Source organism: Cherax quadricarinatus, chromosome 44 (genome assembly GCF_038502225.1).
Source record: "Cherax quadricarinatus isolate ZL_2023a chromosome 44, ASM3850222v1, whole genome shotgun sequence".
In the NCBI taxonomy this organism is placed as follows: Eukaryota; Metazoa; Arthropoda; class Malacostraca; order Decapoda; family Parastacidae; genus Cherax; species Cherax quadricarinatus.
This window is the reverse complement of record NC_091335.1, coordinates 18372403-18388346: the sequence shown is the minus strand read 5'-3', so window position 1 is coordinate 18388346 and position 15944 is coordinate 18372403. Positions and strand designations below refer to the sequence as shown.

Genomic DNA, 15944 nt, shown 5'->3' with positions numbered 1-15944 from the left:
GAAGTTATTATTGGTGTGGATAAATGAGAAACAATTAGCAGGAGATACTCTTATGACTTCGTTTATTTGTGAAAAGGCTAGGCAGTTGCATGAAGATTTGGTAAAGAAATTGCCTGCAAACAGTGGTGAAGTGAGTGAATTTAAGGCCAGCAAAGGCTGGTTTGAGAGATTTAAGAACCGTACTGGCATACACAGTGTGGTACGGCATGGTGAGGCTCCCAGTTCGGACCACAAGGCGGCTGAAAAATATGTGCATGAATTCAAGGAGTACATAGAGGCTGAAGGACTGAAATCTGAACAAGTGTTAAATTGTGACGAAATAGGCCTCTTTTGGAAGAAAATGCCAAAGAGGATCTTCATTACACAAGAGGAAAAGGCAATGCCAGGACACAAGCCTATGAAAGACAGGCTGATGCTAATGTTCTGTGCTAATGCTAGTGGGGATTTTAAAGTGAAGCCATTACTAGTGTACCATTCTGAAAATCCCAGAGTGTTCATGAAAAACAATGTTATGAAGAGTAAATTGTGTGTGTTTTGGAAATCTAATAGTAAGGCATGGGTCACGAGGGAAATTTTCGTCGAGTGGTTAAATGAAGTGTTTGGCCCTAGTGTGAAGGAGTATCTCCTGGAAAAGAAATTGGATCTCAAGTGCCTGCTAGTAATGGACAATGCACCTGCTCATCCTCCAAACTTGGATGACCTAATTTTCGAGGAGTTTGGGTTCATCACAGTAAAGTTCTTGCCCCCGAATACCACTCCTCTCCTCCAACCCATGGACCAGCAGGTTATTACAAACTTAAAAAAACTCTACACAAAAGCAATGTTTCACAGGTGCTTGACTGTGACCACAGACACTCACTTAACCCTAAGGGAATTTTTGAGAGAACACTTCAGCATCCTCCACTGCATAACCCTTATAGGTATGGCTTGGGAGGGAGTGACTACCAGGACTTTGAACTCTGCCTGGAGAAAATTGTGGCCAGATTGTGTCGACAAGAGGGATTTTGAAGAATTTGGGACTGACCCTAATGAGCCTATGTCTGTTGTAAAATCAATTGTGGCACTGGGGAGTTCCATGGGGTTGGATGTGAGTTTGGAGGATGTGGAAGAATTGGTGGAAGACCACAATGAAGAGCTCACCACTGAGGAGCTGCAAGAGCTTCAGCAGGAAGAGCAACACATCGCAGCTCAGAATCTTGCTGCAGAGGAGGAGGAAGAGTGATGGAAGAAGGTGCCTTCTTCAGAAATTAAAGAGATTTTTACTATGTGGGGTAAGATGGAAAGCTTTATGGAGAAACATCACCCTAACAAGGTTGTTGCAAGCCAGGTTGGCAACATGTGCAGTGACAAAGTCTTGGGCCATTTTAGGGAAGTGTTAAAGAGACGCCAGAAACAGAGCTCTCTCCACAGTTATTTTGTGAGCCAGGACTCCAGTGACTCTCAAGGTGGTCCTAGTGGCATTAAGAAACAGAGAAGAGAAGCAACCCCAGAAAAGAAAATGGTACCTGTGTTGATGGAAGGGGATTCCCCTTCCAAACTATAAACAATCCACTCTCTCTCCTCCTCCAGTCTCCCATACACTAAGAAGAATCTCCAATAAAGGTAAGTGTTATGCTGTTAATGTTTCATTCATCATTTCCCATTGTACTGTTTATGTACTACATGCATATTTCATGTTAAAAATTTTTTTGTTTTAATACTTCTGGGTGTCAGGAACGGATTAATTGTATTTACATTATTTCTTATGGGGAAAATTGATTCGTAAATCGTAAATTTTGTTTATAGTAACGGCTCCAGGAACGGATTAATTACGAACAACGAGGGACCACTGTATACGTTTTTTCAACATTTGAAAGTATGTAAAAAAAGTAGATCTTTTTTTTTTTTTACATTTGAAAATGTGTAAAAAAACTTTGATCTACTTTGTTTTTTTTTTTGTTATATTTGAAAATATGTAAAAAAAACATAGATCTACTTTTGGAGCACTACACATTTGAACATAGATCTGCTTGGACCGTTTACGGGTTAAATAAAATAAGAAATAAAAGATTTTAGAGAAAATTAGTAAAGAATATATTATGCATGAAATGAAATAGGAGCCCAAGATTGTAATTTCATGTTTGTAATATATATTATGTATGAGAAATCAAGGTCACAGTTTGCAGGGATTATTAGGATTGGAAATGGAGAAATTTTGTCTAAATAAATAAGCTTTCTGAAGTTTTCTTCTCTCTTTCTCAGGCACTTTTGATTGCTCTTGCAGTTATGTATACTGATGGTTTCAAACCCTGAGCAGGGGCCAGGTATGCTGAAGTTTTTCATTTCACTGATGTACTTTTCATGGTACTTAACATACTTTGTCAGTATCTTCACTGATGATGATTATGTTCTTTATAGCCACCATGTTCCTCCCATGTCTACCTCAACATATGTTTGTCACTGTTGTTTATATTGACTGCAAACAATTTACCATAAGATTTTTCTCATTTCCTCATCCTGTACATTCAGAGTTGGCTGTTTCCTCTAGTAAAATAAATTAATAGCAATCTTTTCTGGGTCTTGTCGTAACGGTCAACTAATACGGAATGAGCTACAATTATTCATAACCATAGTACAATTAAGGGTGCAAATTTTAAAAGCACTTATAGTACAGATTACAAACTAGTAAGAATTGAGATACAGTAAACCCTCCATTTAACAGACAAAGGAAATATGGAACAAAATCTGCTGTGTCAATAAACTTGGAAACAATGGACAAAGTCCTCTGGTCACAGAATTGTTAATTACTGTTACAATCATGGCAAAACAATCTTTTCTCTAACCTCTACAATTGCCATTACTGGCCACCCACTACCCCCAATTAGTCCATTAATTAGAGGGCTTATTGTATTAGAATGGCCCTTTACCTGAGCTGCAGTTACATCACCAAGTTGTAAACATAGTCGTCCAAGTGCAGAGTACAGTCCAGCAGCAGAATTTGGATCTTCCTGTATTAAGCGCTCCAAAAGTCCTCCAGCCAAGCGAAAATCCTGATAAAAGATAAAAAAAATAATTATGGACAATTATGGTACCCTAGTGAAGCCGACTGACAATAGCTATAATGGTGACTAATATTCCTTCCTATATTTTTTAACACCAGCATGTGTAAAGACTCATAACCTGCTGTGACACCCAGGCTCTGGCCCCTTATGCTTTTATTGGTTAACATGCAAACTTTTAACACTTTTTTGCATTTACACAGTCAGAAAGCTGCAGCATATTTTTGGTGAACATGCCACATTAATCAGTTTATATGGCAGAGAGCATGTATAATTCCTTTATATAAAGGGAAGGGGGACAAAAGAGATTATAAAAATTATAGAGGAATAAGTTTACTGAGTATACCAGGAAAAGTGTATGGTAGGGTTATTATTGAAAGAATTAGAGGCAAGACAGAATGTAGGATTGTGGATGAGCAAGGAGGTTTCAGAGTGGGTAGGGGATGTGTAGATCAAGTGTTTACATTGAAGCATATATGTGAACAGTATTTAGATAAAGGTAGGGAAGTTTTTATTGCATTTATGGATTTAGAAAAGGCATATGATAGAGTGGATAGGGGAGCAATGTGGCAGATGTTGCAAGTATATGGAATAGGTAGTAAGGTACTAAATGCTGTAAAGAGTTTTTATGAGAATAGTGAGGCTCAGGTTAGGGTGTGTAGAAGAGAGGGAGACTACTTCCCTGTAAAGGTGGATCTTAGACAGCCATGTGTAATGTCACCATGGTTAATATATTTATAGATGGGGTTGTAAAAGAAGTAAATGCTAGGGTGTTGGAGAGAAGGGTGGGATTAAATTATGGGGAATCAAATACAAAATGGGAATTGACAGTTACTTTATGCTGATGATACTGTGCTTATGGGAGATTCTAAAGAAAAGGTGCAAAGGTTAGTGGATGAGTTTGGGACAGTGTATAAAGGTAGAAAGTTGAAAGTAAACACAGAAAAGAGTAAGGTGATGAGGGTATTAAATTATTTAAAGAAAAATTGGATATCAAATTGGAGAAAAGGAGTATGGAAGAAGTGAATGTTTTCAGATATTTGGGAATTGACCTGTCAGCGGATGGACGTATGAAGCATGAGGTTAACCAAAGAATTGATGAAGGAAAAAAGGTGAGTGATGCATTGAGGTATATGTGGAGACAAAAAACATTATCTATGGCGACAAAGAAGGGAATGTATGAAAGTATAGTGGTACCAACACTCTTATATGGGTGTGAAGCTTGGGTTGTAAATGCTGCAGCATGGAGGCAGTTGAGATGTCCTGTCTAAGGGCAATGCATGGTGTAAATATGCAGAGAATTCGGAGTGTAGAAATTAGAAGGTGTGGAGTTAATAAAAGTATTAGCCAGAGGGCTGAAGAGGGGTTGTTGAGGTGGTTTGATCATTTAGAGAGAATGGATCAAAGTAGAATGACATGGAGAGCGTATAAATTTGTAGGGGAAGGAAGGCAGGGTAGGGGTTGTCCTCGAAAAGGTTGAAGGGAGGGGGTAAAGGAGGTTTTATGAGCGAGGGGCTTGGACTTCCAGCAAGAATGCGGTATTTGGGACCTGATGAGCTGTTGGAGTGTGAGCAGGGTAATATTTAGTGAAGGGATTCAGGGAAATTGGTTAATTTTATATAGCCAGACTTGAGTACTGGAAATGGGAAGTACAATGCCTGCACTTTGAAGGAGGGGTTTGGGATATTGGCAGTTTGGAGGGATATGTTGTGTATCTTTATACGTATATGCTTCTAAACTGTTGTATTCTGGGCACCTCTGCAAAAACAGTGATTATGTATTAGTGAGATGAAAGTGTTGAATGATGATGAAAGTATTTTGTTTTTGGGGATTTTCTTTCTTTTTGGGTCACCCTGCCTCGGTGGGAGACGGCCAACTTGTTAAAAAAAAAAATGCTCTTTCCTTTTTATTTTTCAAGGGGAGGCCTACATAAAGTACATAACCTTCCTTGTGCTTGGGGTACATTTATATGCATCCACAACCATACTCAGCCTGTGTTAGTGAATCAATTTTTTATTGCTTCATTATCCTTTCTTGTCTCGATAGTAACCATGGCGCCCAAGATCAATGTGAGTGATATTGGAAGTGCAAAGGAGCACGAGTGTGAATGAGCTATATCATTGAGGCCAAGGTCCCTCATGTAGTTTTATGTCATGAGCTTAGCTTACTCAAATAAGTTGTGATATGAGAGAATGGGTCTGTGCAATTATTGTGAATAGTATAAAAAAATCCTGCCCCACATGGTTCATGATGGGAAAAACAAAATTCTGACCTTTTAAGACATTCTAATTAAGATAGTTAACAAGTTCTTAGCCTGATGATACAGCCAGTAGGATGAATTAAGTTAAGAACATATCCTAATCAAGGGAACTTTGATTCTCTGACAAGGGCACATGTCAGGTTGGCATTATTTAAAGTTGTCATGGCCATAAGAGCAGGAGTCAGCTGCAGAGAAGGGTTCATGCAATGTAAAAATGTAATATGCATGGAAATAGCCTTAGCAGAGGTATCCATCAGTATCAACACTAGTCTGTGGTCTCATTTAACCACAGATGACAAATTAAACAATAGTAGTAATGATTTACCCATAAGATAGAAACTAAGGAGAGGACTGAAGCAATGGTCACATTTCACTGAAGTGTAAGCTCCGTGACCTTGTTGACTGACGTATCATCAGTAATTCTCTCTACTGTTGTATGTTCTTTAAATGCAGACATTAATAATGAATGATGCATGTGAATCTTTATGAACAAGTGATGGTGATAAGTCAGGTAATTTTGAGCCAAGTCTACCAAGTGTTGAGAACAGTCTATAGCATGTGAAGTAATCTATGAATCTGGAGGTTATATACTAGCATATGTGATAGAACTGTCAAACATTAATGTATCCAAGGACAGTGTTTAAATGTAGCTGAAATGATGAACAGAAGTATGACATCCCTGTGAATCATCATTGTGAAAAAGACGATGTATCTTCAGTCAAGCCATCGGATATGGGCATCCAGATGACATGGCAGATGATAATATAAAGCAAGAAATTGTGAAACAAGCTTGAACTGGAACAACGTTTCGCCCTGTGTAGAGCTTCATCAAGTCATAACGAAGCTCTGCCCCTACCATAACGCAGTCATCATGGCTCAAAGTTACACAAGCTAAGGTTAAGCAGACTTCCTAGTACTGTCTTCTAGGGAAATACTGCAGCAATCCAATCAGGTTATATATAATTTCTTATGAACACTTTTGGGATGTCATGATGTGGGTGATTTCACCCAACACAGGTAGTCATGTGACATCTCGTGTGAGACAGACTTGTGCTATAGTGGAACATATAACAGTTTGGTCATATTCTTATCTCCTACATATTTCACCCTACATACAGCTATGGGAACAATATTCGAAGGTCACTGTCGGAGGGAAGAGCCCAGGGTGCAGCTGCCAGAACCTTTAGATCATCAACTCTTAAGATAGGTATATCATTACTGTTACTAACACTAAAATGCAATTATTCATTGTTACTTCAGCTTCTATATAGACAACAATATTGCTAAAAATTTACAAATTTGATGCATTCCTGAGATTAAACTGCACACAATGTAAAACACCTTGGTGGAATTTTCATTTGCTTCTTTTACCTTTAAACTAACAGCACAGTTAGTAATTGAATATATGATGCGATGTCTTCTTGTTCTCCACAGCTTGAGTGAGTCATCACGCATATTAAGAGTCATCTCAAGAGTGCTTCCATCCTCACTAAGCCCAGTGTTAAGATTTTCAATTATCTGTAACAGATATACTTTTGAAATATGTACAAGGATATACAGTGGAACCTCGGTTTTCATCTTTAATTCATTCCAGAGAGTCTGAAGAAAACCGAATTCAACGAAAACTGAAGGAATATTTCCCATAAGAAATAATGTAAGTCCAATTAATCCATTCCAGACACCCAAAAATATTAATAAAAAATACATTTTATAGAGAATAACTATAGTTTTACATACAGAAAACAATTAGAAATAAATATAAAGTGCTAATGAAATGGATAAATGAACATTTAACATCACTTTTACCTTTATTGAAGACTCTTGTTGGCGTATGGAAGACGGCGAGGAGGGAAAAGGGAGGAGAGGTCATCTCTACCACCATCACTAACACGATCTACCACCATCACTACCACCCTCTACCACAATCACAACTACCCTCTACCACCATCACAACCACTACCACCATCAGTACTACTCTCTACCACCATCACTACCACCCTCTTCCACCATCACTACCACCCTCTTCCACCACTGAATTCTATCGTGTTTCTCACCTTTATCAAAGGGCTGGCACTCGGAACTTCCTTTGGCCCCATGGTGGCTTATTTAGCAAACACACTCAATAAACAAGCACAAAAAAAATGGATTATTACAAAATGTTTCATAAGAATGCGCAGGGTAATGTTCACTCGATGAGAAACAAAGCCAGACTGACTCAGAATGCGTGCATGGGATTCTTTGTGTTGGCACGGGCAGATGGGCACGTTCAGTATGGTGGACGAAAACCGAGGTGAATGAAAACTGGGACAATAATTTGACAAAAAAGAGTCGTTGAAAACCAAATTTGACGAACCAGGGCAAACGAAAACAGAGGTTCCACTGTACATATGTATGTATGTATGTATGTGTATGTATGTTGATAAATATATATATATATATATATATATATATATATATATATATATATATATATATATATATATATATATATATATATATATATATATATATATATATATATATATATACACACACACATACACAAAACAACCACTCTGAAAGAATAGAGAAATTCCAAGCTATATATATATATATATATATATATATATATATATATATATATATATATATATATATATATATATATATATATATATATATATATATATATATATATATATATATATATATACACACACACATTATATATATTTATTTATTTATTTTACAATTCTATAAGTTTCATATGAGAAAACAATTCACAATGCATGCTTGAAGCCCTAAGGAAATGCAAAAGTGAAGCAGTAAAGGGCAAAAGTATATTATAAAAATTGGAATGAGTGACACTAAATTGTGATTCTTAGTTTTTATATGGTAAGCTCTGGTAAGCAAAGAGATGCTTAACATAAGAAAGAAGGAACACTGCAGCAGGCCTACTGACCCATGCGAAGCAGGTCCATTTTACCTCCGGCTTAGCCCAATGACCCACCTAGTTAGGTCACTTCCACTTAAGGAAGGAGCACAGCATCAGACCTAGTAGCACTTGGAGATATACATACAAAAGGATCATAGCTCAGTAGTATCATCTTTGGCTTGCAACTGAATGATGCTGACTTCAATCCTAGGTAGTGACCAAACTCCTCCAGCTCTAAATGTCTACTTCAAAATGCTTAGTAAGAAACAGATCAACAAGCTAGACTCACCATGACATATGGATCACTTACCCTGACAAAGTAATTAGAAAACTACAAAAAGCCAAAACCATATTCTACTCTCTCTGCACACCTGCACCCATCCCTGTCTACAGATAATCTACAAACTCACCTTCTCCAAGGCCTTTCTTAACAGGCCTAGATCTTAAGAGGTCCCACCTTCTTACATACTGTTTTGCAATCAAGATAGTCCCAGAAACTCTGAGGTATGTGCTGTGCATTCTCAGCATTGTCTCTGCTGCTGCTGACCTGTATTACCCACCTAACAAAATTATGCCATGCTGCCCACAACTTACTCAACTGCCCTTTAAAACAATTCCACTGCTGGGTTAAGCTCTGGTACTTTCTTTTCTCAATTAAAACAACTTCAACATGACTTAATCTTTCCTTATCCCTACTTTCCAAATGACCCACACCACAGGATCTTTTCTTGCTGTTAATCTTAAATGTAATCTGAATGCATAAGTCTGAGGTATAAAAGCAAAAGGCTCTCCCCCCATTTTCTGACACCACAGCCACTAGAAAAGAAAAAATGATTGACAGTGATACAGTGTAGAAACACTTGCATGAAAATTCAGATACCTAGTGAAATACAGATATTACATAAACAACAGAAGAGATGGAGTATAATGCATTATATTTTAAGATAAAGCTCAAGGGAACATGAGAAACTAATAATTGCAAGACTATGAATTAAATTATTTGCTGGAGAACTGAAGGAGCACTGTAATTCACATACAATCTTACAATATATAGTATATGTTCCCTATATTGTGGTTTAATCACAATCCAGCAACAAGAAAATACTTTCTTTCTTAGTGAGAGAGAATTATGATTAGCCATCTTCAAATATATATGATACTAACTTTAGGGAACTTTCTTTTTTTAAATACAAGGGTCATTACATATTTAAATACTGTATATTTTGACTGGTATATCACTAATGTTACCCAGTTAGAAGCACATGTTTTAAGAAAATAGAGCATGAAAATAATTAACCTTAAAAAAGGTACAAAAAAATGACTTACTTCATTACAGGTTTTCAGCAAGGCATTGAGTCGGTCCAAAGCTTGAGTGTGTTTTCCTAAATGCTGAGGAAGTTCAGCCACTAACAATCTGATAAAAGATAATATCAGTGACTAATAATTTGTCTTTGAATAAATGTTACTTATAAAAATAATTCCAATAACTTAACCCTTCCATTGCCTCTTACATAGATCTACATTACTGATGCCAGCGACACTCGTGTAGATCTACGTTTTAAGCACAGTGTCCTCAAATATGCTGTGAGTGGAAATTTTGGCCTACACATGAAAGACTGGGTCTATGCAGCGAGTGTGCACAGTAAAAAAAGAAAATCATGCCTTATATGGTGCATGATGGGGGAAAGCAAACCTCTGATTCTGATTTGGACTCAAAATGGTGGAAATATCACATTTTTGATGATTTTCCTAAGGGCAGTTAAGGCCTCCTAGCATCCCAGTCAGTTTTATGGATTTTTGCTAGGTCTGTTTCAATTATTGGGATGCTGTAAACCATGATTAATCATTTCTGGTTATAGTATTTTTTTTTTCAGAAAATCAGCCGTCTCCCACTGAGGCAGGGTGACCCAAAAAGAAAGAAAATCCCAGAAAGAAAGAAAATCCCCCAAAAATAAAATATTTTCATCATCATTCAACACTTTCACCTCAATCATACATAATCACTGTCTTTGCAGAGGCACCCAGATACAACAGTTTAGAAGCATATATAAAGATATATAACATATCCCTCCAAACTGCCAATATCCCAAACCCCTCCTTTAAAATGCAGGCATTGTACTTCCCATTTTATTATCTAAGAAATAGTGTAAAACGCCATTTTTTTTTTTTTGATGAATTCAAAATGGAGGGCAAGTGTTAATGAACAGAGGAAATGTTGCTTTAGTGTCTGGAATGGACTATTTTTAACTAGACTTTTTTAAATTTGTGTAAAACTGACCAAATTACCAAATTCTGTGCATTTTATATGGTAATTCCAATAGTTCAATGAGCAGTTTCTTGTGCTCAATTAATAGAATAGAAGGAATACTAATGACTTTGGTCAATTTGAGTAATGAAACTGGCTAAAAATATGACTTGAAGTGGGCAAAATCAATGATGTGTAAATTGCACATGGACTGCCGACTTTGTGCCTGTGTAATTCTGTAAGTTTTCCATCAAATTTCACATTCTTTTTATATCATTACCTTCAGAAAAAAGATACTCTACCATTTCAGAATTTTTTTTTTTTTTTAAATTCCTGATACTCAGTATGCTTAATTTCAGGGCCTCCAACAGTGAAGGGATTAATAATAAAAGCTATCTGAATCTCTTTTAACCCTTTGACTGTCGCAACCCCCAATCCTGAGGTGTCTCCTGGTGCTGCAAAATTTCAAAAAAAAAAAAAATTAATTTTTTCTTGTGAAATGACAGAGAATCTTTTCCCGATTGTAATGACACCAAAAAAAACGAAATTTGATGGAAAACTGACGGAATTATGCTCTCGCGAAGTTAGCAACCTCGGTGCTGTTTACAAATCGGCGATTTCGCCCACTTTGAGCCCTATTTTCGGCTAATTCCATTGTTCCAGTCGCCCAAACTCACAGCTATTTCTTTAGAACTCCATTTTTTCTATCGATTGAGTACAAGAAACTGCCCATTTACCGATTTCAACTACCTAATAATGTGGTCAGAAATTTGCAATTTGGCCAATTTCACAAAAACTATAAAATATGACAATTTCAAAATAAGGTCCAGAATGAACAATGCAGACATTCCTGGCTCTAAAATAACATTTTCTTTGCTCATCAGTCATGTCTCCAGGCCCCTCTGATATTACTCTTGCTTTCTATTTTGAATTTTTATTCAAACAAAAAATAGAAGACTTACTATTATGCAGACTACTGCAATACTGTAATAATTGTATAAATAACATCAACCCATTCATGACTGCATATTAGAATGGCTAGTTGGACATTTATTGGACAATGGTATCATTTGTTTACTTTTGAACATTGGCAAAAATCAAACATTTCCCCTACTTTGAGCTCCATTTCTAGGTTCTTTTTATAGTAAAATCAATCAAAATCACCTCTATTTCTATAATATGTTTTCCATTCTATCAAATGAGACCAAGAAAACGAGAATACAACCATAAATACTATACGAAAATAGACCACAAAGTCGGCATTTTAATTAAAAAAAACGGTCGGAGTTTTTTTTTTCTCATTATGCACTGCGTGCTCCAGGATTTTTTTTATATGGTGCACACTGACCACACAGACCCATTCTCTCACATGTGGGCCTACCAGCTTTCTCCTGCTTGATTTGAAGCCGCTAGAATTTATGAGTATATATAAGTCAAACACGGTACCTCGTAAGACGTATATATATGGCCGCGACAGTCAAAGGGTTAATAGCAGTACTGTATTATATTGTGGCACAAGTATATGTCCTGCAAATGTATTGTAAAGTTTCCAAAAGTACTTCAAGTTCAAAACTTTTGGTCTTGATTTTAATATTGTCTTCACTTCTATCACCACACTTGTTTAGCTGTAATGAAAAAGCAATGATTAAAATTCTTTGAATGCAACACCTAACAAAAATCAGTGAACCTGGCCATGATTATATCATTAAAAATAGGATTAGCACCAGCAAGGAAGATCCAGATGTGTGTAGCAGTAATCATTCCCTCCAAAGTGAAGGGCAACAAATGATTAACTGGGAAAAAGAGAATTTTTTTCTAATTCAGGAAAGGCATATGTATTTGTATTGACAAAAGAAAATATCCTAAATATTAGGTGAAGAAGACTGTTGATTTGATGTTCCCAAGAATATTAGTGAACAAATATAACACTGAAATTGAGATTACTATAGGTGATACTTTTTAACAAAGAAGAGACTTGATGAGAGAAGATGAATTAGACTGATCTTACCGCCGGGTCACCATCTGGAGAAGACCCGGGCCGGAAGTACCGGCAAATCTTTAATGAATGACTGATCTTAGAATAACATCACAGGATCAGCGTAAGTACCACTATTCACACAAACCTGGGATAATATGTTTAAAAAACAAGGCTCTTGATCTGAAGAAATGACCTTTTGTCTTCTTTCTCAGATCAAATCTGAATACCTCCCACCCTTTCCCTCCTCTCTCTTTTCAGCATTATTATTTGGGGATATTACCTCCTTATGAATTTCAGCTCTTAGACAGAAGGAGAAAATGGATCATTTTCCATCTCATTCCATTGAACATTTTTAACCTTTGCACATTCCTACTTTCACACATTCCTCCCCAAATCTGATGATAATAATAATAATAATAATAATAATAATAATAATAATAATAATAATAATAATAATAATAATAATAATAATAAGAAAGTATTTATGACTGATTTATGGGCACCATCACTAAGTACAATCAGAATGTTGAGCTCAGTTATATCAGTTAGATGATGCACTGAAACATCTGTAGAAACAAAAAACTTTATCCTTGGAAGGGTAGTATACCAGAGTATAGTGGTACCAACACTGTTACATGGGTGTGAAGCATGGGTTATAAATGTTGCATTGAGGAGGAGGCTGGAGGCAGTGGAGATATTGTATTTTGAGGGCAATATGTAGTGTGACTATTATGCAGAGAATTCAGACCATAGAGAGCAGAAGGTGGTGCAGTTACAAAAATTATAATTTGGAGGGCTGATGAGGGTTGTTGCTGTGGACTGGACATTGAGAGAGAATGGAACAAAATAGGATGACTAGGAGGGTATATAAATCTGAAGTGGAGCAAAGAGGGGTAGGGATTATCTAAGGAAAGGTTGGAGGGAAGGGGTAAAAGAAGTTTTGAGTGCTAGAGACTTGTACATCCAAAGGTTTGTGTGAGCTCATTAGACCAAAACGAGTGGGGGCCAGGTGGTTTTTATGATGTGACATGCAATTAGAGTTTGAGCAAGGTAAACTTTATGAAGGGATTCAGGGAAACTGGTTAGTTGGACTAATTCTGGGGATGGGTTGTACAGTGCTTGCACTATAAAGGAGGGGTGAGGATGCTGTTGTTTGGAAGTCCACTTGAACTATAATAAATGATAAAGAATGTGTTTCTTCTGTTCTGGGTCACCCTACCTTTGGTGAGAGATGGCCAGTGTGTGAAAAAATACTGAAATAATATAATGAACTAACTTTAATATTTTACTTCTGCAATCTTTCTGTATCAACATGAACCACACCTAATTCAAACAAATTTGCTTAAATAATTTGAATATATTTCATAGTGCAATTAAATAGTTCACAGTTAATGAAAAACCAAGGAGAAAAAGAATAAAAATGAGAAAATAAATGGTGTAGCAATGTAATACAGCAATAGATAGGACATGTACTTACAAAACAAGAAATGTAACAGAATCTATGATTTATCAACAGGTGTTCTTAAAGCGCTCACATTTTTCCTCAGTTGAATAAAGGAAAACAAATTTAACTTACTGTAATTCTACCACTGCAATAATTTAATGAGTGACTAACTCTCATCCATGACTGCTTTCTTTAAGCATGTGTCAACATTAAAAGTAGCTATAACAAAATGGGCATACCTAAATCCAAATGGTACCATGGATCCTTTTCGGCCTCCATAGAGCTCTGGATAGAATTCAAAATACAAATCTGGGGCATCTAGGTCCCCAAAATATTGACACTCCACCTCTGCTAGTGAAAATCGTCGAAGCTTGATAAGAAGGGCAATTCTTGTAAACCACAGCTGTTATGACAAAAGATGTGTATCAGAAACAGCAGACTGTCTTCACTTATTTCTGGGAAAGATTATACAGTAAAATATGAAGGATGCTTTACTGTTAATTTCATGTTCCAATTAATGATCTATAAACTAAAATATTGCATCTATCATCTTCTAATTCTATTTTATTAATTTTAAGAACATCAGCAAGAACTCTTACCATCCAATAGGTACTGTTAGATATATTTTTGTTTATGAAAACACAAGCAGAAACCAGATGCTCCATCTAGTTTTTTGCATTATTAAATACAAATACAAGTTTATTTTCCAAGAAGATACATTTGTGTGAGAGAGATTGGGGTGTTCATACATGGAACACTCCACAGACATGTAAAGCATTTCATGCTGGCTATTATGGCTTGGAAACACATCTCCAATTTTAACATGGGTTTCCATGGGGAAAATATGTTGAGAACACTAAAATTTCAATAAAGTTTTAGGAATACAACATTTTAATAAGATGGGGCTGTACTATATGTATGTGCAAAAATATTTGTTGCTCTGATAACCTTATTATAACATCAGAGCATCACTCAAGTTTTGTTTTTGTGGTATATTGTTTACTCAAGTGCTTAAAACTAGATGGCTTAATATTCAGATTTCCTCTGTTTTGATTCAGTCTTCTGTCAGCATGTCTCAAGTGTTTAGATTAGGTGTAATACTGTGATCCTGAGTAGAACTATCAGCATTATTATAAACTGTAGTTTTTAAAAATGTCAGATGATGACAGGATCACTCAGGGCTTGAAATAATCTTCAGTAGCCTTAACATTCATGCTTTCTTTCTTCCTCATTATTATGTGCCATAGCAAGCACCAGCAAGTAAACACAAGCTGAAATCATGATTTGAAGTAGAAATATAACCTTTCTCATTACAGCTTAACAGTTTGAGGGTCTGTCACATACACGTATGTCTTAACAGCCAGGGTCGGTCACGTACTTATACCCGTAAATTCTAGTGCCTTCAAATCTGGTGAAAGAAAGCTGGCAGGCCTACATATGAAAGAATGGGTCTGCATGGTCAGTGTGTGCAGTATAAAACAAATCCTGAGGCATGCAGTGCAAGAGAAAAAAAACCCGACTGCTTTTTTGTTTAAAACAGCGAATTTGCAATGTATTTTTGTATGGTATTTAGGGATGTATTCTCATTTTCTTGATCACATTTGATAGAATGGAAGATATATTACAGAAATAGAGATGATTTTGATTGGTTTCACGATGAAAAGTACCTTGAAATTGAGCTCAAATTAGTGAAAATGTTCGATTTTTGCCGATGTTCAAGAGTAAATAAATAACACCACATGTCCAATACACGTCAACTGGCAATTCTAATATTCTTTCTCAAGTGCGCTTATATTATTTATATTATTTTTACAATAATATAGTAGTCTGCATAACAGTAAATCTTCTATTTTTTTTGTGAGAAAAAAATTCAAAATGGCCTGGAGACATGGCTAATGAACAGAGAAAATGTTATTTTAGTGCCAGGAATGATTGTCTTGTTTATTCTGGACCCTATTTTGAAATTGGCATCTTCTGAAATTTGTGTGAAATTGGTCAAATTGCCACTTTCTGACCACTTTACTGGGTAGTTGAAATCGGTAAATGGACGGTTTCTTGTACTCAA

At 36.2% G+C, this 15944-nt stretch overlaps 1 protein-coding gene across 1 annotated transcript in view; it reads right to left on the bottom strand.

Moving 5' to 3' along the window:
* Positions 1 to 15944, bottom strand: part of LOC128697422 (protein CASP) — a 50572-nt gene that overhangs the window by 3194 nt on the left and 31434 nt on the right. Inside the window, exons 4-7 of the mRNA XM_053789068.2 lie at positions 14119 to 14282; positions 9539 to 9626; positions 6670 to 6816; positions 2907 to 3029 (exon numbers count right to left, since the gene is read on the bottom strand). Of these exons, the coding sequence (XP_053645043.1) occupies positions 2907 to 3029; positions 6670 to 6816; positions 9539 to 9626; positions 14119 to 14282 (522 nt within the window). The remainder of the gene's footprint in view (positions 1 to 2906; positions 3030 to 6669; positions 6817 to 9538; positions 9627 to 14118; positions 14283 to 15944) is intronic.